Here is a 23,057-nt window from a genome sequence, read left to right as displayed (position 1 = left end):
CCAACTCACCTGACGTGACGGGTCAGTGGAGGAAAGGACTCGGCTAAACTATGGCACTATCAGCACGAGAGCCGGAGGGGAATTAAATAGCCTCCTGATGATAAATAGAAGGAGTACGTCCGATAAGTACGACTCTGTATGATAGCGACAAGTGACACTATAGCAGGATGACAATTATACGTCACTAAAGGATAAGAAAAAAAGGATTAAAAGAGGAAGGTCTGAACTATTCAGGCTAAGCTTACTCGCACGTACCAAAACCCTTCGTTTTTCTGAATCTCAGATCATCGCTATAAAAGTCTCAACTCAAGGGAAGGGGTTGGAGATTGAAGGTTTGATGTTTGAGAAAATAAACTATAAATAGTAGTTACATAGTTTCAATCACCCAACCAAAAAATGATAACTCAACCGAGAATCACCATGCTGGAGAGCGGGAGACTACAACCAAGGACATCAGGAAGAGGAAAACGAGAAGATAGCGCACTCTTGAAACAACCAAGCCCCACATAAACAAAACAACAACGAAGGCGATGAGATTTAAAAGACTTGGGCAGCATTGACTTGATATGTGGAGCTCCATAATGAATAATGGAAAAAAAAATGTAATACAAGAAATTGACCTTCAAGTAAAGAGATTTTGTATCCCTTGCCATCTTTTTCCTTCATGGCTAAATGTAAGCCTCCAAGAGATGTGCAGGAAACCCATGACCTCTTCTTCATCTTCCGAAGATTGCCCATCACGTACGGACACCCAAGTGAACAAAGAAGAAGATTTGTAGTTTTAGCAATTAGAAATCAGTTTAAATTAGCAACAACCAGCTTCAGCCAACAACTGCTGTATAAGACATATATATTCTTAGTAAGATGCAGCAATTGATTGTAATAAAATAAAAATTCAATGGAAAACTGAAATGGAAATTCATTTCTATGACATTTATTCATATCCAATTACCCATTTGTTTTAATTCAAGGTAATGAACTTTAACTCACCTAATTTATAGCCATCTTTGCTTCTTCAACACACAGGCTGGAGAGGAGGAAGAGAGCATCCACGAGAGTTGAAAGACATCAAAACTACTATATATATATATATATATATATATATATATATATATATATATGTTTCCATGCATACAAGCAATATTTCGCAGAAGCACTAGAGAAAAATAAACATATCATATAAAAATAAAATAAAATAAACAATAGTTTAGAGATACATACAAACAGTAAAATTAATAACGAGTTTTAGGAGTTGTTGCAATATAAAACAAGACAACATCAAATACAAATATGGTCACATTAAGCAGTAGCCTGTGTTCCCTTCCCATTATGTGTATCTGCCAACAAAAACAACAAGTAATTTTAATTTAAAATCTTAAATAAAAAGAAAATTGAAAAAAATCTAAAACTAACATTAAAAGCAAATGAAAATATAATTTATACAATACCTAATCTTCTGTTGAACTGATCTCAGAAGCAACCTTCATTAATAACAATTTTAGGGATATGAGCGATTTTGGACCAATCTTCACCAACTTCACGTTCACATCTGCTGCTTAGTTTAGCACAATCGTTAATCACAAGTTGTTGAAGAGATGTCATATTATGTAGGCAAGCAGGCAATTTCTTGAGGTTTCTACAACTTCCTAGTGCTAATAGTTGCAGAGAGTTGGTGGATCTTGCAAGAAGCCATTCTGGTATCGCTACCAATTTTGGTAACCATGCAAGTATCAGCTTTTGAAGGCTGAATTGAGCCAAATCTTGATCATCTACCTCCCAAGTCAAATTAAGGTTTGTACAATTTACAATATGAAGAGTCTCTAGTGCAGTGAGGTATTTTATACTTTGTGGCAAAGAGATTAAGCTGTCACAGTCATAAATAATCAATGTTCGAAGATGTTTGAGACCTTGCATGTCTTCACACAGGTATTCTAAATTTTCATTTTTATGAATCCCCAAAAATCTAAGAGATGTCAAGCACCCTAGTCCATTCTTTGACAAACGCTTCTGCTTTCGGGGAAAAATTAGAAATCTAAGATTGATCAAGTACCTTATATTACTGGGCAAATCCTCAATTTCTTCTCCAAGCCATAAAAATTGTAAACTTTGTAACTTGCAAAAAGAATTGGGGATCTTTTCAACTTCACAAGCTTCGGGTAAACATAAATACCTCAAATGCTTTAAAGAGCCAATCTTTTCTAGCCATACCTCAAATTTGGAATCGCGAAAGTCCAACACCCGCAGAGATTGGAATCTTAACAAACATAAATTCAAGGCTGATTGGCTCATTTCCTCAGTGTTAAAAATAGCAGTTCGCACATGGTCTAAGCCTTGTAAGAGAGTGGGAAGATTTTGGGGAATTGAAAGAAATAACAAATGGCGAACGCCCTTTGAGATGTCTTTGGTGCTTGTGGTTATTGTTGAAAATTCATTTTGTGTCAATGATAATGCAAGGTCATGCACTAAATCATGCATTTTACACGAACTGAATAACTTGTTTTTCGAGTCTTCCTCAAAATCTTGGAAAAAAGATCTAGACCTCAACTCCTGAATATAGCGCAACCCAATATCTTCTAGCTCTTCATTTTCGTTTGTTGATTCAAGAAGTTCATGTGCCATCCAAAAGTGAATTAATACCAAATGAATGTATTCATAGTCCTTTGGATAAAAACAACAATAAGCAAAGCACCTTTTCAAATAAGCAGGTAAATGATCATAACTTAATCTTAAAGCAGGTAAAATATCATTTTCCTTCTGCTCTATTTGCCATAACCCATTATCTCTTATTGATTTCCAATATCTTTCATCTGTTTGCGTAAAAAGGAGGGATGCTATTGTCTTCACTGCTAATGGAACCCCTTTGCATTTTCTTACAATTTCTTCCCCAACTTTCACCAAGTTTGGATAGCATTTCTCTTCACCTGCTTTAAATGCACATTTGGTAAACAAAGCCATACACTCATCATGAGGAAGACCCTTTAACTCATATTCTGAAACACTGCCCATAATTGATGCTACTTTATTGCTACGAGTTGTCACCAAGATTTTGCTCCCATTAGCACCCGTACACAAAAGCTCATTCAACAAATTCCATCTCAAAGGATCATCATTCCATACGTCATCTAAGATGAGTAAATACTTCTTATCACCAATTGTTTCTCGCAAGATTCCTTGTAATGGCTCCATTTCCAAATGCCTTATGTTCTCTCTACCATTGGTTATGCATTGAATAATTTTCTCAGTCAAAAGTTTTACATCAAAATCCTCTGATACACAAACCCACATCTTATGTTCAAAGTTGTTTTGCACTCGTTCATCATTATAAACTAATTTGGCGAGTGCAGTCTTCCCTAAACCACCAATTCCAACAATAGCAATAACATCAGTTTTACCACTATCATTAGGCTTCTGTAAAAGTCTAATGATATTTTCTTTATCCTCATCTCTTCCAATAACATTAGAAGCCTCTACAAAGGAGTGAGTCATTGATCTTTCTCTGGGTATAACACGCCTTGCTTCTTTTCTTTCTAGATGAAACTTGGCCTTATGAGATGCAATTTCATCTAATCTCTCCCTTATTTCTTTTATCCGATGACCCATTTTAAAACGGAATACAAGGGGATTAGAGGATGAAAGAAAGCGACCCACCTGAGATTAAATGTATAATATATATAAATAATTGAGATAAAATATATATATATATATATATATATATATATATATATATATATATATATATATAATTGAGATTATAATTACTTCATACCTTTTTGGCAGTGGTTCCATACAATTTAAGGACTTGTTTTCTTTGCTGCTCACATTCAAATTCATCGAGGAGATCTTCAGCATCATAAAGAGCATCTTTAAGCTTAGCCAACCACACTCGCAGCTCGTGATTCTCCACTTCTTTTTCCTCAGCATCCAAAAGTACAGCTTTGATAGTAGTCAAGACATCCTCAAGCTTTCTGAGTTCCCCATGGACACCCCACGCAATTGAAATTTCTTGATAGGTGTTAGAAGCAAGCTTTTCAAGGACTTTGTCAGCAACAATGGAAGCAAGTGATTCTAAAGCCATCTTATGAAAATCTGTTTATGGGTTTGAGTTTCGTTTTGGGAATGAAGTAATTATGAACTCTGGATGAGCCTATCTTGTATACACTTTACACCAAAAATCAGTCTTCTTCATGAGTCTTGGTCTTTGTCTTTTTATTATTTCTTTTTCCAAGAAGCAGTAATGAAATTTCTTAGAAATATCTCAACCGAGAGCTTGTTTGATTCTTTTGAATTATTGCCTCCACCTCTTCTACAGTAAACCCGTGAATCCTGCTTTTGGATACAGCGAAAGTGGGGCAGGAGAAAAAAAAAAATTAAGTACAAAATTTATTAATTAATTTCTTAATTTTAAATAATATATTAAAAAGTAAATTATATTTTAATTAATAAATAAATAAATTTTTATATTTTTAAAATTAAATATTTAAATTTTTTTATAATCACTCTTTTCAAATAAAAAGTTATTTATTTATTTTTTTCGTTAAAAGTATAAAAATATCATTATTATGTTTTTTAAATAAATAACTATATGTTTAGTTCTTAAATATAATATAATTAATAAATTAATTTTTATATTTTTAAAATTAAATATTTAAATTACTCCGTTGATTTAAATTCTAATTTTTTTATTATTTTTTATAATTAAAAATATAAAAGTATTTTTTTAAATTAAAAATATTAAAAATTAGAGTTTCATCCATTTTACCTCATCTATTAAAATTTAAACATTTTAAATTTTTATTTTTCTTTTAAAATAACACTTAAATTCCAGTAATTTATATTTCAATTATCAAATTCAACTAAATTTTAATACTTTTTATTATTCAATTTCCATTTATTAAAATACTCTTGATAATTTGAAAAATTTTAGAAAATATTTATAATTTCAACTATTCTTGAGTGGTATAAAAAAACTTTTAAATAGATCATAGATATTTAAAAAAAATATTTTAAAAATAAATTATACTTTTAAAAGTTTAACTACCTACTATTTTTAGAATAATGTATATAATGGATAAAAAAAATTTTAATTTTAGATGGAATGAATACATAGAAATTTAAAATTTTAATTTTAAAAATACAATATCTAATCTATTAATTACGTTAAAATTTAAAAATTAAAATATAATTTACGTAATATAAAATATTTTAACATTGATAAAAATTTAAACGTTTATAAGAATATTTTAAATATTTAAAATATTTATTTTTTTTAATTTGTTATTAACGAAATTATGGATAGATGAAAGGCTTTCTTAATTAATTTTCTAATAAATTAAATATTATGGTACAAAACTCATTAATTAATTTTTTAATTTTAAATTAATGTCTTTATATTTTTATATTTTTAAAATCAAATACTTAAATTATCCTATAATTTCGTTTAAATTCTAAATTTTTTATTCATTTCTTAAGATTAAAAGTATGAAAATATCTTTATGTTTTTTTTTTAAAATAAAAATATTAAAGAGTGAGGGTTTCATTTATTTTCTTTATCTATTTAAATTTAAACATTTTAATCCTTTAATTTTAAAAATATAAGAACTAATATATTAATTATGCTAAAAATTAGAGACTAAAATATAATTTACGTATTTAAAATATTTTATTCATATTGACAAAGATTTAAGTGTTTATGAGAGTATTTTAGGTATTAATCTCCCTTTGATTTGTATTATAAATAAAAATACTTCTAGCTAAACGGACTCCTATTTAGACGGACTGATTATAAATAGATTTAAGTGTTTAATTTTAAAAATATAAAAATTAATTTATGTGATTTATTTAAAAAATATATGATTTAAAGTATAAATTTATGAGGAAAGAAAATAAAATTTTATAAAGAAATGTGTAATTAATTGTTGTTAAATTTAATACTAAAAAATTGGCAAATAAAAAAGCAGTGGGTTATGGACGTCTTTGAATGGATCAATACATCTTGATTACCGCACCAGCAATATATTTAATGTGACAACTCACTCAGTCCTTTAAAATCTGTACTATACTTTTTGGATACAAGAAAAGTGGGGATGGCCTGCCAGCCAGTTTGAAGTCCTCTGCGCAATCAGGCTTACCCCCCAACCTTTTTCCCTCCCTATATTAAAAAAATTGGAAGGAAAATAAATTAGAGTTAGTTACATTTTTTAAATTGAATACATAAATTTTTTTATAATCACTATGTGCAAATGAAACGTTTTTTCATTTATAATTTTATTAGTCAATAAGTTAATTATTGAATAAATATTTTAAATATCTAAAATACTCTTGTAAATGTTAAAAATTATTGTAGTCAATATCTATATTTTTAAAATTAAACTTTTAAATCTTTTTATATTCTGTCTTTCTAATATCAGACTCTTTTTATCCATTATAAATATTAATTCAAAGTTACTCGATGATCAAACTTTTAAAAATATAATTTTTTGTAAAAGTATATATCATATTTAAGAATACTTAATACTACTTAAAAATGGTTGTAGTTACAAACATTTTTTAAAAATTGTATGAAAAAGTAATTTCTAAAAGTATTTAAATGAATGAAAAATTAAAGAATAAAAGTGTTAAAAATTAATTGAATGTGATAGTCTATATAAAAAGAATTAGGGATTTAAGTTTTTCTCGAATGAAAAATAAATGATAAGGAAAAATGGTTGCAATCTTATTTTCTTAACAATTCTAATTTTAAAAGAGGCAATAAAAACATTTGTACACCATTAAATGCATGAAAGGATTGGAGTCGAATGCTTATTATAGATAAATTTAAAGATTTAATTTTAAAAATATAAGAATTGATTCGTTATTTATATTAAAATTTGAAAATTAGTATAATTTATCCTAAAAAATGCAATACAGATATTTATACGCTTTTAACCGTACGAAATGAATGAAAGGATTAGAGTTTGGATAAAATAATTATAGAGAGACTTAAGTATCTGATTTTAAAAATATAATGATTAATTCATTAATTATATTAAAATTTAAAAATTAAAATATAGTTTATTATTTATATTTATTAAAAAATTAATATTAAATTCTGTGATATATAAAAGTTTATTAGTTAGTATATCAATTTTAAAAATAAAATTTAAATGTTATTGAATTTTTTTAAAAATATATTAATTAATATTTCTATTAATTGTAATTATTAGTATAGAAGAAAAGTCTCAAATAAACTCGATATAAATTTACTGATTAGTAGATATTTTTATAAAATTAAAAGATTAATTAATAATTTTTATATAAGTAAAAATACTTAATAGCTAAATTAATATAAAAATTAATTAATAATTTTTTTATAATTTAATATATATTTTAATATAATGAAATAATAAATTTTACCATTTCATTGGTGAAATTTGTTAGACAAATCTCAATCAAAAGCTTTGGTTATTTTCATTTTGCCTCCACCTTATATTTACTCAAAAGCATTTTTTATTTTAATTTTTTAAAGTAAATCTATTTTTTGCAATTAATTGTATTACATAAAATATATGATATTAAAACTTTATTTTTTATGAATAATTATCAAACTAATAAATTATGTGACGCTTTCAGTGAATATAAAAAACATTAACACTTCAAGAATTAAAAATAATAGTATTTTTTTTTAAATAATAGAATAAAATATTATTTTTAATTAACTATAATGTTATTAATTTTTAATATATTTTTGATATATTAATTTAATAAAAATATATTTATACATTTGATCATTCAATTTTATTAATTTATTATATTTTTTGTAAAAATAAATATCACTTTGTGTACATTTTTCATATAAAATCTATAAAATTTCTATATATTTAGTTTGTTTTCTTTGGCAATAAAAACTACCCAAAGGAATCTAGAAAGGGTTGAAAATACACTCAACTTTTGTTGGCACCTTCAACGTGAATGATAGAAAATTGGGTTTATTATTTAAGTAATGTAATTTAAAAAATAATTTACAAATTTATTGTGGTTATTTACATAATTAATGTTTACTTTAAAAAGGCCAAATAAAAAAAAATTCTTTAATATTGTGTTCTTGAAAATGCTATTTAAAGAAGGGTTTTCATATCACAACTGAAATCAGAAATACTTTTAAATTAACACTCCGGTTAAAATCACGTTTTTTAAAATAATCAAAGGCTTCTAAACTAATTAGACAGAAAAATTAAAAAAATACGATTATTTATAACTCTTGATATGAAAAAAAATCCTCGCCCTCACCTTCTGCTTCCAATATAAATTCTATTTTTTATTCAATTCGGATTGTAATGTAAAATTTTTCGAGTTGGATCACAAATATAAGCTAGATGGATCTGTCGATCGATTTAAAACCCGATTAGTGACCAAAGGCTTCAACCAACTATCTGGTATTAATTACATCGATAATTTTTTTCCAGTAGCCAAACTAGTTACTGTGAGAATGTTTGTGACCATAGCTACAGCTAAAAACTAGCCAATACACCAATTAGATGTCAACAATGCCTATTTACACGGACATGTGGAAGAAAACCTATATATGCTACTCTCGAAGGCTATGACAAAGCACAACCAGAACAGGTGTGTAAACTAATCAAGAGTATTTACGGCCTAAAACAAGCAGGAAGAATGTGAAATAAAGAACTCACCGATTGTTTGAAGCAATATGGGTTCAACCAATATCATTGCCTGTTCATAACATCACAAAAGGACTATTTCTTAGCACTACTTGTATACGTTGATGATATACTTTTAGCAGGTCAATCACAAGAAGACATCTCAAATGTAAAAGCTTACCTCGATGGACTCTTTACGATAAAAGATTTAGGCTATGTCAAATGTTTTATGGGATTGCCCAACACGAGGCTTATTTTCTCCAGCCCAGAACACCTTCAAGAACCGGGGTTTTTTTTGATGCAGACCGGGCATCTTGCCCCATGACAAGAAAATCCCTCACCGGGACTGCATTTTCCTTGGTGACTCACTGATATCCTAAAAAACCAAAAAACAAAATACTATTAACAGATCAATCGTAGAAGCCGAATACCGAAGCATGACGATTACAGTCTATGAACTAAAATGGATCACTTACCTGTTAAAGGAGTTTAGCATATCGCTGGAGCTCTCCATCCCTCTGGACTGCAACAACCAAGCCGCTCAATACATAACAGCCAACTTCGTATTCCATGAAAGGACGAAGCATCTGGATATAGACTGCCACCTTATATGAGAGCAACTCTCCAGAGACTTCATTTCAATTGTGCATGTGCCATCCAGACAGCAGAGACAGCAGATCGCTGATCTGTTCACCAAATCCCTCGACACAGTGCATTTCTATAACCTTCTCTCCAAGATGGGATTCCCAAAACTAGGGCATCTCCATCTTGCGCGGGGTTTGAAGACAATATGCAAATATATACTTAGTAGAATGCAGTAATTGATTGTAATGAAATAAAAATTCAATGGAAAATTGACAATTACCCATTTGTTCTAATTCAAGGTAATGAACTTTAACTCACCTAATTTATAGCCATCTTTGCTTCTTCAACACAGAGGCTGGAGAGGAGGAAGAGAGCTTCCACGAGAGTTGAAGGACATCAAAACTACTATATATATATATATATATATATATGGTCACATTAAGCAGTAGCCTGTGTTCCCTTCCCATTATGTGTATCTGCCAACAAAAAACAAGTAATTTTAATCTAAAATGTTAAATAAAAAGAAATTTGAAAAATTATAATTTAAATCTGAAACTAACATTAAAAGCAAATGAAAATATAATTTATACAATACCTAATCTTCTGTTGAACCGATCTCAGAACCACCAAGAATAATTTTTGGGATATGAGCAATTTTGTACCAATCTTCACCAACTTCACGTTCACATCTACTGCTTAGTTCATCACAATAGTAAATCACAAGTTGTTGAAGAGATATCATATTATGTAAGTAAGCAGGCAATTTCTTGAGCTTTTCACAACGTCCTAGTTTTAATAGTTGCAGAGTGTTGGTGGATCCTCGAAGAAGCCATTCTGGTAACTCTACCAATTTTGGTAACCGTCCAAGTGTCAGCTGTTGAAGGCTGAATTGAGCCAAATCTTGATCATCTACCTCCCAAGTCAAATTAAGGTTTGTACAATTTTCAATATGAAGAGTCTCTAGTGCAGTAAGGTATTTTATACTTTGAGGCAAAGAGATTAAGATTTTACAGCTAGTAATAATCAATGTTCGAAGATGTTTGAGACCTTGCATGTCTTCACACAAGTATTCTAAATATCGACTTCTTTGAATCCACAAAAATCTAAGAGATGTCAAGCACCCTAGTCCATTCTTTGCCAAACACTTCTGCTTTGTGGAAAAAATTAGAAATCTAAGGTTAATCAAGTACCTTATTTCACTGGGCAACTCCTCAATATTTTCCCTAAGCCATGTAAATTGTTCCCCGAGCCATAAAAATTGTAAATTCTGTAACTTGCAAAATGAATTGGGGATCTTTTTAATTCCAGAAACTTCATGTGAAAATAAAAACCTCAAATGCTTTAATGAACCAATCTTTTCTAGCGATACCTTTAATCGGACTTGGCTCATGTCCAACATCCGCAGATATTGAAATCTTAACAAACATAAATCCAAGGCTGATTGGCTCATTTCTTCAGTGTTAAAAATAGCAGTTCGCACATGGTCTAAGCCTTGTAAGAGAGTGGGAAGATTTTGGGGAATTGAAAGAAATAACAAATGGCGAACACCCTTTGAGATGTGTTTGGTGCTTGAGGTTATTGTTGAAAATTCATTTTGTGTCAATGATAATGCAAGATCATGCACTAAATCATGCATTTTACACCTAATGAATATATCATATTCCTCAAAATCTTGAAAAAATGATCTAGACCTCAACTCCTGAAAATAGCGCAACCCAATATCTTCTAGCTCTTCATTTTCATTCGTTGATTCGACAAGTCCATGTACCATCCAAAATTGAATTAATCTCAAATGCTTGTATTGATAATCCTTTGGATAAAAACAACAATAAGCAAAGCACCTTTTCAAATAAGCAGGTAAATGATCATAACTTAATCTTAAAGCAGGTAAAATATCATTTTCCTTCTGCTCCATTTGCCATAACCCATTATCTCTTATTGATTTCCAATATCTTCCCTCTCTTTGCGTAAAAAGAAGTGATGCTATTGTCGTCACTGCTAATGGAACCCCTTTGCATTTTCTTACAATTTCTTCCCCAACTTTCACCAAGTTTGGATAGCATTTCTCTTCACCTGCTTTAAATGCACATTTGGTAAACAAAGCCATACACTCATCATGAGGAAGACCCTTTAACTCATATTCTGAAACACTGCCCATAACTGATGCTACTTTATTGCTACGAGTTGTCACCAAGATTTTGCTCCCATTAGCACCCGTACACAAAAGCTCATTCAACAAATTCCATCTCATAGGATCATCATTCCATACGTCATCTAAGATGAGTAAATACTTCTTATCACCAATTGTTTCTCGCATGTTTCTTTGTAATTGCTCCATATCCAAATTGCTTGTGTTCTCTCTATCTTCGATGATGCATCTAATAATTTTCTCAGTCAAAAGTTTTACATTAAAATCCTCTGATACACAAACCCACATCTTAAGTTCAAAGTTGTTTTGCACTCGTTCATCATTATAAACTAATTTGGCGAGTTCGGTCTTCCCTAAACCACCAATTCCAACAATGGCAATAACATCAGTTTTGCCACTATCATTAGGCTTCTGTAAAAGTCTAATGATATTTTCTTTATCCTCATCTCTTCCAATAACATTAGAAGCCTCTACAAAGGAGTGAGTCATTGTTCTTTCTATGGGTATCACACGCATTGCTTCTTTTCTTTCTAGATGAAACTTGGCCTTATGAGATGCAATTTCATCTGATCTCTCCCTTATTTCTTTCATCCGATGACCCATTTTAAAACGGAATACAAGGGGATTAGAGGGTGAAAGAAAGCGACCCACCTGAGATTAAATGTATAATATATATAAATAATTGAGGTAAAATATATATATATATATATATATATATATATATAATTGAGATTATAATTACTTCAAACCTTTTTGGCAGTGGTTCCATACAATTTAAGGACTTGTTTTCTTTGCTGCTCACATTCAAATTCATCGAGGAGATCTTCAGCATCATAAAGAGCATTTTTAAGCTTAGCCAACCACACTCGCAGCTCGCGTTTCTCCACTTGTTTTTCCTCAGCATCCAAAAGTACAGCTTTGATAGTAGTCAAGACATCCTCAAGCTTTCTGAGTTCCTCATGGACACCCCACGCAATTGAAATTTCTTGGTAGGTGTGAGAAGCAAGCTTTTCAAGGACTTTGTCAGCAAAAATGGAAGCAAGTGATTCTAAAGCCATCTTATGAAAATCTGTTTGTGGGTTTGAGTTTGGTTTTGGGAATGAAGTAATTATGAACTCTGGATGAGCCTATCTTGTATACACTTTACACCAAAAATCAAAGTCTTTTTCATGAGTCTTGGTCTTTGTCTTTTTATTATTTCTTTTTCTAAGAAGCAGTGATGAAATTTCTTAGAAATATCTCAACCAAAAGCTTTGATTCTTTTCAATTATTGCCTCCACCTCTTCTACAGTAAACCCGTGAATCCTGCTTCTGGATACAGCAAAAGTGGGGCAGGAGAAAAAAAAAATTACAAAATTTATTAATTAATTTATTAATTTTAAATAATATATTAAAAAATAAATTATATTTTAATTAATTAATAAATTAATTTTTATATTTTTAAAATTAAATATTTAAATTTTTTTATAATCACTCTTTGCAAATAAAAAGTTCTTTATTTATTTTTTTCGTTAAAATATAAAAATATCATTATTATTTTTTTAAATAGATAACTGTATATTTAGTTCTTAAATTTAGTATAATTAATATATTAATTCTTATATTTTTAAAATCAAACATTTAAATTGGTTTAAATTTTAATTTTTTTATCCATTTTTTATAATTAAAAATATAAAAATAATTTTTTTAAATTAAAAATATTAAAAAGATAGAGTTTCATCCATTTTGCCTCATCTATTAAAATTTAAACATTTTGATTCTTTATTTTTCTTTTGAAATAACACTTAAATTTCATTAATTTATATTTCAATTACCAAATTCAACTAAATTTTAATATTTTTTATTATTTAATTTCCATTTATTAAAATATTCTTGATAATTTAAAATTTTTAAAAAATATTTACAATTTCAATTATTCTTAATGGTATAAAAAAACTTTTAAATAGATTATAGGTATTTAAAAAAATATTTTAAAAATAAACTATACTTTCAAAAATTTGACTACTTACTAGCTTTAGAATAATGTATATAATAGATAAAAAAATTTTAATTTTAAATGGAATGAATACAGAAGAATTTAAAATTTTAATTTTAAAAATACAATAACTAATTTATTAATTACATTAAAATTTAAAAACTAAAATATAATTTACACAATATAAAATATTTTAATATTAATAAAAATTTAAACATGAGAATATTTAAAATATTTATTTTTCTTAATTTTTTATTAACGAAATTATGGATAGATGGAAAGCTTTCTTAATTAATTTTCTAATTAATTAAATATTACGGTATAAAATTTATTAATTAATTTTTTAATTTTAAATTAATGTCTTCATATTTTTATATTTTTAAAATAAACAATCAGTTCATTTAAATTCTAATTTTTTTTATCTATTTCTTACAATTAAAAGCATGAAAATGTCAAATAAAAATATTAAAACATGAGGGTTTCATCTATTTTCTCATCTATTTAAATTTAAACATTTTAATCCTTTATTTTTTATTTGAAAAAACACTTAAATCTCCATTAACTTATATTCAAATTATTAAATTCAACTAAATTTTATCATTTTTTATTATTCAATTTTCATTTATTAAAATATTCTAATACTTAATAATTTCAAAATTTTTAAAAAATATGTACGAATTCAATCATTTTTAAGTAATATAAAATAATTTTTAAATAAATTGTAGATATTTATAAAAAAATATTTTAGTAATAAATTATACTTTCAGAAGTTTGATCACCCACTAATTTTAAACTAATATTTATGATGGATGAAAGAATTATAAATTTGTATGACGTGAATATAAAGAAATTTAATAATTTAATTTTAAAAATATAAAAATTAATCAGTTAATTATGCTAAAATTCAGAAATTGAAATATAATTTATACATTTAAAATATTTTATTTACATTAATAAAAATTTAAGTATTTACAAGAGTATTTTAAATATTTAAAATATTTATTCTCTCTTAAATTTATATTATAAATAAAAAAAATTTATTTAAATTAAACGTTTAATTTTATAAATATAAAAATTAATTCATGCGAAAATTTAAAAATTAAAGTGTGATTTATTTAAAAAATATATTGCTTAAGATATAAATTTATGATGAAAGAAAATAAAATTTTATAAAGAAATGTGTAATTAATTGTTGTTAAATTTAATACTAAAAAATTGGCAAATAAAAAAGCAGTGGGTTATGGACGTAGTTGAATGGATCAATACATCTTCATTACCGCACCAGCAATATATTTAATGTGACAACTCACTCGGTCCTTTAAAATCTGTACTATAATACAACCATCGTCTTTTTGGATACAAGAAAAAGTGGGGATGGCCTGCCAGCCATTTTGAAGTCAAAAGAGGCAATAAAGACATCTGTACACTTTTAAATAGATGGAAGGATCGGGCATAAGAGTTTTTTAAATATGTAAAATATTTTTACTCATTTGAACTTCTTGTTAATAATGGAATATGTAAAATATTTGTACTCATTTGAAAATTTAAATTTAAAGATAACAAAGGCAAAGAAAAGCCGTTTTGTGAAGAGCCGTTATCGAGCCGCATGGGTCTAGATATTTACCTCTCATCACTCTTTTAATAACTGTTGAGGAGATAAAAAAGATAATTGGTAACCGCTGGGCTCCACGCGTCCTAAGAGGAGGTTGGGCCCATGAAAGCAGTTCTGGTCCAAAACTCATGAAGCTTCCCTGGTAGATCAGTCCAACACTTTCAGCCTTGATTCAGATCCACGGAGCGGACCAGGCCACTCACCAGTCCAGGTCCCTCTGGAAGAAGCTCAGCCCGGTGAGGTGACAGGAGGAAGGACAACGGGCCCAGTCACTTTGCAGTCATATCCATACGCATGTCAGAAGAAATTAAATGGCCGTCTGGCGTTGAGAGGGCGTCTGACGCTTCCGTACGTACGGACTTGCATAATAGACTAGCAGACAAATGTAAAGGAATAAAAAGAGAGAAATACCCCCTCTCATAATAAGCTTACACAATTACTGTAAACCTATTTTCTATATCTCAAAACATCAAAATTTTTAAATTTTTTTAAATGAAAATAAAAAATTAGGAGAGTAGAATTTGAGATATCTCAGATCTACTCAAATGCACTTTCTTTTATATTTAATCTGGCTAAAGTCACAACCTTTCTATTCATTATAAATATTAATTCAAAGTTATTCAATAGTTAAATTTTTTAAAAATATAATTTTTTTATAAAAGTATATAACATATTTAAAAATATTTGATACTATTTAAAAATGGTTGAAATTACAAATTTATTTAAAAAAATTATATGGAAAAATAATTTTTAAAAAGTTTGAAGTTATGAGGTACTCAAGTATTTTAATAAATAAAAAATTTAAAATGTTAAAAATTAATTAAATATGATGGTCTAGATACAAATTTTTAGGTAAATGAAAAATAAATAAAGAGAAAAAATGAATGCAATCTTATTTTCTTAATAATTCTAAATGAATGCAATCTTATTTTCTTAATAATTCTAATTTCAAAAAAGGCAAAAAGACATGTACACTTTTAAATGGATGGAAGGATTGAAATTAAATGACCTAATTACAGATAAATTTAAAGATTTAATTTTAAAAATATAAGAATTGATCTGTTATTTATATTAAAATTTAAAAATTAGTATAATTTATTCTAAAAAATATAATAAAGATATTCTTTTACTTTTAACAGTATGAAATGAATAAAAAAATTAGAATTTGAATAAAATAATTATAAAAAAATTTAAGTGTTTAATTTTAAAAATATAATAATTAATTTATTAATTATAATTATTTAATAATTTTATATTAACTATTATATTTAATTTAGAATTACTGTATTCTGTAAAAATTAAATTTAAGCATACAGTTTAGCGTTACATTAAATATTGGTAAATTTATGACGTTTTTGTCTTCATTACCGCACCAGTAATATATTTAATGCGACAACTCACTCGGTCCTTTAAAATCTGTACTATACTTTTTGGATACAAGAAAAGTGGGGATGGCCTGCCAGCCATTTTGAAGTCCTGTGCAATAAGGGCTTACCCCCCCAACCTTTTTCCCTCCCATGTCACCTTATCTTCTTAACAATTCTAATTTCAATCGAAGGATTGGAGTTGAAAGGACTGATTATCGATGAATTTAAAGATTTAATTTTAAATTTTTTTAAGTTAATTTTAAATTCTTTTAGGTTAGATCATTAATATATATACTTTTAATAATTTTGATACCGTTTTCATCATGTTTCATCGAACTAAATAGAATGCGATATTTTTTTAGATGTGCCATATAATAAATTAATAATGGGCGATTAAATAATAAATATAAAGTTGGCTAGTTCGTATTTACTGCGCATGTAAATTTATGATTCTGATGATGTAGCAAGAAAAAGACCTGTGCGTAGGAGATTGACATCTTATCGCAGTCTCATCAAGTCATACTCAGCTTACCCAGTTTATATCGAGGTAGACTCTCCAGTCACGAAGGCCTATAGTGTCCATATTTAATTTCCATTTGTGGTATGAGTTTTAAAGCAATCCAAAATTAGTGATTTGATATTCGTATTCCTACTTAGTCAGAATTGGATAGAAAGATTCCCACAAACTTTCTAAATTCCGTATACACGTTTCATAATCTTAATGGACTTTTTTTTATACATTATCAATTTTTAACTTTTATAATGATGAAGAATTTAGTTTGAAAATTTCATTTTAAGAAAATAATTATTTTATTAAACTATAATAATTTAACTATTTAATTTTTATGACAGTTTAGTGTTTATTAATCTCAATGATCCTTTATAAATTATATGCAGAAAACATGAATAGATAACATGAATAAACAATTAACTCAATTAAAAATATATTAATAAATTTAAATTAAACTTGAGACCACTTAATTTTCGAGGTCTTAATTTTAGTTAGTTTATTATCATATTTCAAGATCATTGGCCATAAGTTAGATAATTTAAAATTTAAGGTGAAATACTAATTTTTAAGTAAATATATATGCATATATACATATTATAATATTTGCCAATAAACTTCTTAGTCTAATATAATGGTTGAAGTAGACAAGGTTGAGATTTTGAGCTCAAAAGATATTTTTTTTAGAAGAGAAAAGTTTCATTGGTAAAAAAAACTTAAACTCTAGTACATATAAGGCTCATAGCGGATAAAGAATTAAAGATTAAAAAGATTATAGTGGGTCCAACTAAAAGCCTAGTCCATACAAACAGCTGATCCCATACAAAACCCTAGTAGCCAATAGGAATCAGATTCAAGGGAAACCTCCGGATACACAAAGAGCAATGCCGTTCTAACACATTTCTATGAATGGCAGAAAGGCCTGGTCTCAACTCAAGGGGTTGGAGATTGAAGATTGAAGGTTTGATGTTGAGAAAAAACTATAAATAGTAGTCATAGTTTCAATCACCCAACTTAAAAATAAAAAATTAACGGAGAATCACCATGTTAGAGAGCGGGAGACTACAACCAAGGGCATCAAGAAGAGAAAAACGAGAAGATAGCGCACTCTTGAAACAACCAGGCCCCAGCAGACAGTCATAGCAGCAATCTACGAAAAAAAACAATAACGAAGGCGATGAGATTTAAGATTTACAAGATTTGGACAGCATTGACTTGATAAGTGGAGATCTGTAATGAATAATGGAAATAAAAATGTAATACAAGAAATTGACCTTCAAGTAAAGAAACTTTTTCCTTCATGGCTAAATGCAAGCCTCCTAGAGATGTGCAGGAAACCCATTACCTCTTGTTCATCTTCCGAAGATTGCCAATCACGCACGGAAACCTAAGTGAACAAAGAAGAAGATTCATAGTTTTAGCAACCAGAAATCAGTTTAAATGAGAGAGTTCATGTGGTTTCTTCTTTTACCTAAAATGTAATATAACTACTACATTAATTTTAAATGTACAAATTACCTTTGAGTTTGCTTTGAAGCAGCAACTATGTATTTTGTCAAAATTTGAACTGCTTTTTTCTCGGACAAAGAAGTCCAGCTTCAGCCAACAACTGTTGTACAAGACAATATGCTAATATATACTTAGTAGAATGCAGTAATTGATTGTAATAAAATAAAAATTCAATGGAAAATTGCCAATTACCCATTTGTTTTAATTCAAGGTAATGAACTTTAACTCACCTAATTTATAGCCATCTTTGCTTCTTCAACACAGAGGCTGGAGAGGAGGAAGAGAGCATCCACGAGAGTTGAAAGACATCAAAACTACTATATATTTATATATATGTTTCCATGCATACAAGCAATATTTCGCAGAAGCACTAGAGAAAAATAAACATATAATATAAAAATAAAATAAACAATAGTTTATAGATACAAACAGTAGAATTAATAACGAGTTTCAGGAGTTGTTTGCAATATAAAACAAGACAACATCAAATACAAAAATGGTCACATTAAGCAGTAGCTTGTGTTCCCTTCCCATTATGTGTATCTGCCAACAAAAAAAGCAAGTAATTTTAATCTCAAATGTTAAATAAAAAGAAAATTGAAAAAAATTATAATTTAAATCTAAAACTAACATTAAAAGCAAATGAAAATATAATTTATACAATACCTATATAATCTTCTGTTGAACTGATCTCAGAAGCAACCTTCATTAATAACAATTTTAGGGATATGAGCGATTTTGGACCAATCTTCACCAACTTCACGTTCACATCTGTTCCTTACTTCAGCACAATCGTTAATCACAAGTTGTTGAAGAGATGTCATATTATGTAAGCAAGCAGGCAATTTCTTGAGGTTTCTACAACTTCCTAGTTTTAATAGTTGCAGAGAGTTGGTGGATCTTGCAAGAAGCCATTCTGGTAACGCTACCAATTTTGGTAACCATACAAGTATCAGCTTTTGAAGGCTGAATTGAGCCAAATCTTGATCATCTACCTCCCAAGTCAAATTAAGGTTTGTACAATCTTCAATATGAAGAGTCTCTAGTGCAGTGAGGTATTTTATACTTTGAGGCAAAGAGATTAAGCTGTAACATTCAAAAATAAACAATGTTCGAAGATGTTTGAGACCTTGCATGTCTTCACACAAGTATTCCAAATGTTCATTTCTCAGAATCCAAAAAAATCTAAGAGATGTCAAGCACCCTAGTCCATTCTTTGACAAACGCTTCTGCTTTCGGGGAAAAATTAGAAATCTAAGATTGATCAAGTACCTTATATTACTGGGCAAATCCTCAATTTCTTCTCCAAGCCATAAAAATTGTAAACTTTGTAACTTGCAAAAAGAATTGGGGATCTTTTCAACTTCACAAGCTTCGGGTAAACATAAATACCTCAAATGCTTTAAAGAGCCAATCTTTTCTAGCCATACCTCAAATTTGGAATCGCGAAAGTCCAACACCCGCAGAGATTGGAATCTTAACAAACATAAATTCAAGGCTGATTGGCTCATTTCCTCAGTGTTAAAAATAGCAGTTCGCACATGGTCTAAGCCTTGTAAGAGAGTGGGAAGATTTTGGGGAATTGAAAGAAATAACAAATGGCGAACGCCCTTTGAGATGTCTTTGGTGCTTGTGGTTATTGTTGAAAATTCATTTTGTGTCAATGATAATGCAAGGTCATGCACTAAATCATGCATTTTACACGAACTGAATAACTTGCATTCCGAGTCTTCCTCAAAATCTTGGAAAAAAGATCTAGACCTCAACTCCTGAATATAGCGCAACCCAATATCTTCTAGCTCTTCATTTTCGTTTGTTGATTCAAGAAGTCCATGTGCCATCCAAAAGTGAATTAATACCAAATGAATGTATTCATAGTTCTTTGGATAAAAACAACAATAAGCAAAGCACCTTTTCAAATAAGCAGGTAAATGATCATAACTTAATCTTAAAGCAGGTAAAATATCATTTTCCTTCTGCTCCATTTGCCATAACCCATTATCTCTTATTGATTTCCAATATCTTCCCTCTCTTTGCGTAAAAAGAAGTGATGCTATTGTCGTCACTGCTAATGGAACCCCTTTGCATTTTCTTACAATTTCTTCCCCAACTTTCACCAAGTTTGGATAGCATTTCTCTTCACCTGCTTTAAATGCACATTTGGTAAACAAAGCCATACACTCATCATGAGGAAGACCCTTTAACTCATATTCTGAAACACTGCCCATAATTGATGCTACTTCATTGCTACGAGTTGTCACCAAGATTTTGCTCCCATTAGCACCCGTACACAAAAGCTCATTCAACGCATTCCATCTCTTACGATCATCATTCCATACGTCATCTAAGATGAGCAAATACTTCTTATAACCAATTCTTTCTCGCAAGATTCCTTGTAATTGCTCCATTTCCAAATGCCTTATGTTCTCGCTACCATTGGTTATGCATTGAATAATTTTCTCAGTCAAAATTTTTACATCAAAATCCTCTGATACACAAACCCACATCTTATGTTCAAAGTTGTTTTGCACTCGTTCATCATTATAAACTAATTTGGCGAGTGCGGTCTTCCCTAAACCACCAATTCCAACAATAGCAATAACATCAGTTTCACCACTATCATTAGGCTTCTGTAAAAGTCTAATGATATTTTCTTTATCCTCATCTCTTCCAATAACATTAGAAGCCTCTACAAAGGAGTGAGTCATTGCTCTTTCTATGGGTATCACACGCATTGCTTCTTTTCTTTCTAGATGAAACTTGGCCTTATGAGATGCAATTTCATCTAATCTCTCCCTTATTTCTTTTATCCGATGACCCATTTTAAAACGGAATACAAGGGGATTAGAGGGTGAAAGAAAGCGACCCACCTGAGATTAAATTTATAATATATATAAATAATTGAGATAAAATAAAATATATATATATATATATATATATATATATATATATATAATTGAGATTATAATTACTTCATACCTTTTTGGCAGTGGTTCCATACAATTTAAGGACTTGTTTTCTTTGCTGCTCACATTCAAATTCATCGAGTAGATCTTCAGCATCATAAAAAGCATCTTTAAGCTTAGCCAACCACACTCGCAGCTCGCGATTCTCCACTTGTTTTTCCTCAGCATCCAAAAGTACAGCTTTGATAGTAGTCAAGACATCCTGAAGCTTTCTGAGTTCCCCATGGACACCCCACGCAATTGAAATTTCTTGGTAGGTGTTAGAAGCAAGCTTTTCAAGGACTTTGTCAGCAACAATGGAAGCAAGTAATTCTAAAGCCATCTTATGAAAATCTGTTTGTGGGTTTGAGTTTGGTTTTGTGAATGAAGTAATTATGAACTCTGGATGAGCCTATCTTGTATACACTTAACACCAAAAATCAAAGTCTTTTTTCATGAGTCTTGGTCTTTGTCTTTTTATTATTTCTTTTTCTAAGAAGCTTCGATTAAATGATTAAATTTCTTAGAAATATCTCATTTACGGGTCATCATTCGGTGGGTTGAATTTAAAATTGAATTGAATCGAATCGATCTGATTCGGTTCGATTCGATTCGGTTTGATCGGTTTTAATTTTTAATAATTTTTTTTTATTTTTAAACTTTAATTTTAGTATTTTAAAATTTAATTAAAATATTTTAATTTTCATATGATTTAATTTCTCTATATTATTGAAAAAACATATTATTATTACTAATCGGTTTGGTTCAATTTTTTCAATTTTTTTTTAATTAAAATCGAATTCAACTTAAATAATTAAAATTTATAAAATTAAAAATGAAATTAAATTAAAATATATAAAAAAATTAAACTATATTTTTAAATCAATTCGGTTGAATTAATTTTTTTAATTTAAATTAAATATTGCTCAATCCAAAGCTTCTTTTATTCTTTTCAATTATTGCCTCCACCTCTTCTACAGTAAATCCGTGAATCCTCCTTTTTGAATACAGCAAAAGTGGGGCAGGAGAAATATAAAAAAAAAAAAAAATTACTAACATATAAAACTAGTTAATTAATCACTTCATTTTAAAAAATATATTAAAAAATATAAATTACACATTAATTTTTAAATTTTAATATAACTCACAAATTAATTTTTATATTTTCAAAATTAAACACTTAAATCATTTTATAATTATTTCATTCAAATAGAATATACATTTAAAATTCAATTCTTTATTATCAGTTGGTCCAAATAGCATGTTATTTCATTCATTTTTTTTAAACATAAAAATATTTTTATTATTTTTTAAATGAATAATTATACATTAATTTTTAAGTTTTAAAATAATTAATAAATTAATTTTTATATTTTTAAAATTAAACATTTAAATTTTTTTATAAACAGTGATTTAAATTTCAATTTTTTTATTTATTTTTTGTAATTAAAAATATGAAAATATTTTTATTTCCCTTTTTAAATTAAAAATATTAAAGAGTTAAAATTTCATCCATTTTTCTCATTTATTAAAATTTAAATATTTTAATTTTTTATTTTCATTTGAAATAACACTTAAATCTCTAATTTATATTCAGATTCTCAAATTCATCTAAATTTTAACACTTTTTATTATTTAATTTTTATTTATTAAAATATCCTAATACTTATAATTTCAAAATTTTTAAAAAATATTTATAATTTTAACTATTTTTAAGTGATATAAAATAACATTTAAATAGATTATTCATCTTTACAAAAATATTTTAAAA

General features: G+C 28.2%; 3 protein-coding genes across 13 annotated transcripts; all 3 read right to left on the bottom strand.

Moving 5' to 3' along the window:
- Positions 1 to 660: 660 nt before the first annotated feature.
- Positions 661 to 12,602, bottom strand: LOC110608317 (putative disease resistance protein RGA1). Of its 2 annotated transcripts, XR_006352080.1 has the most exons (4): positions 12,120 to 12,602; positions 9,817 to 12,021; positions 9,540 to 9,697; positions 661 to 832 (listed from the first exon to the last, which is right to left on the bottom strand). XR_006352080.1 is itself a non-coding variant. In XM_043960229.1 (3 exons), the coding sequence occupies exons 1-2, from the start codon at positions 12,426 to 12,428 to the stop codon at positions 9,817 to 9,819; spliced, it is 2,514 nt and encodes an 837-aa protein (XP_043816164.1). In that variant the 5' UTR covers positions 12,429 to 12,602; the 3' UTR covers positions 1,158 to 1,337. The 2 variants fall into 2 exon arrangements, 1 of the variants encoding a protein (XP_043816164.1); XM_043960229.1 differs by lacking the exons at positions 661 to 832; positions 9,540 to 9,697 and adding an exon at positions 1,158 to 1,337.
- On the bottom strand, positions 661 to 21,739 carry LOC110608318 (putative disease resistance protein RGA1). Of its 10 annotated transcripts, none has more exons than XM_043960231.1 (6): positions 21,321 to 21,738; positions 19,008 to 21,211; positions 18,572 to 18,884; positions 18,351 to 18,441; positions 18,107 to 18,219; positions 17,560 to 17,982 (listed from the first exon to the last, which is right to left on the bottom strand). In XM_043960231.1, the coding sequence occupies exons 1-2, from the start codon at positions 21,627 to 21,629 to the stop codon at positions 19,034 to 19,036; spliced, it is 2,487 nt and encodes an 828-aa protein (XP_043816166.1). In that variant the 5' UTR covers positions 21,630 to 21,738; the 3' UTR covers positions 17,560 to 17,982; positions 18,107 to 18,219; positions 18,351 to 18,441; positions 18,572 to 18,884; positions 19,008 to 19,033. The 10 variants fall into 10 exon arrangements, with proteins under 10 accessions (XP_043816169.1, XP_043816166.1, XP_043816171.1 ...); XM_043960236.1 differs by having other exon boundaries at positions 18,107 to 18,461; positions 18,572 to 18,608; positions 18,768 to 18,884; XM_043960235.1 differs by having other exon boundaries at positions 18,107 to 18,441; positions 18,572 to 18,608; positions 18,768 to 18,884.
- LOC122724569 (putative disease resistance protein RGA1) lies at positions 1,300 to 4,184 on the bottom strand. Its single transcript, XM_043959864.1, has 3 exons — positions 3,767 to 4,184; positions 1,482 to 3,648; positions 1,300 to 1,337 (listed from the first exon to the last, which is right to left on the bottom strand). Exons 1-3 carry the CDS (start codon positions 4,073 to 4,075, stop codon positions 1,300 to 1,302), a joined length of 2,514 nt encoding a protein of 837 aa, XP_043815799.1. The 5' UTR covers positions 4,076 to 4,184.
- Positions 21,740 to 23,057: the final 1,318 nt, after the last annotated feature.

Source organism: Manihot esculenta, chromosome 9, assembly GCF_001659605.2.
Source record: "Manihot esculenta cultivar AM560-2 chromosome 9, M.esculenta_v8, whole genome shotgun sequence".
Classification (NCBI taxonomy): Eukaryota; Viridiplantae; Streptophyta; class Magnoliopsida; order Malpighiales; family Euphorbiaceae; genus Manihot; species Manihot esculenta.
The sequence above is the reverse complement of the archived record's forward strand: the minus strand, read 5'-3'. Positions and strand labels throughout refer to the sequence as shown.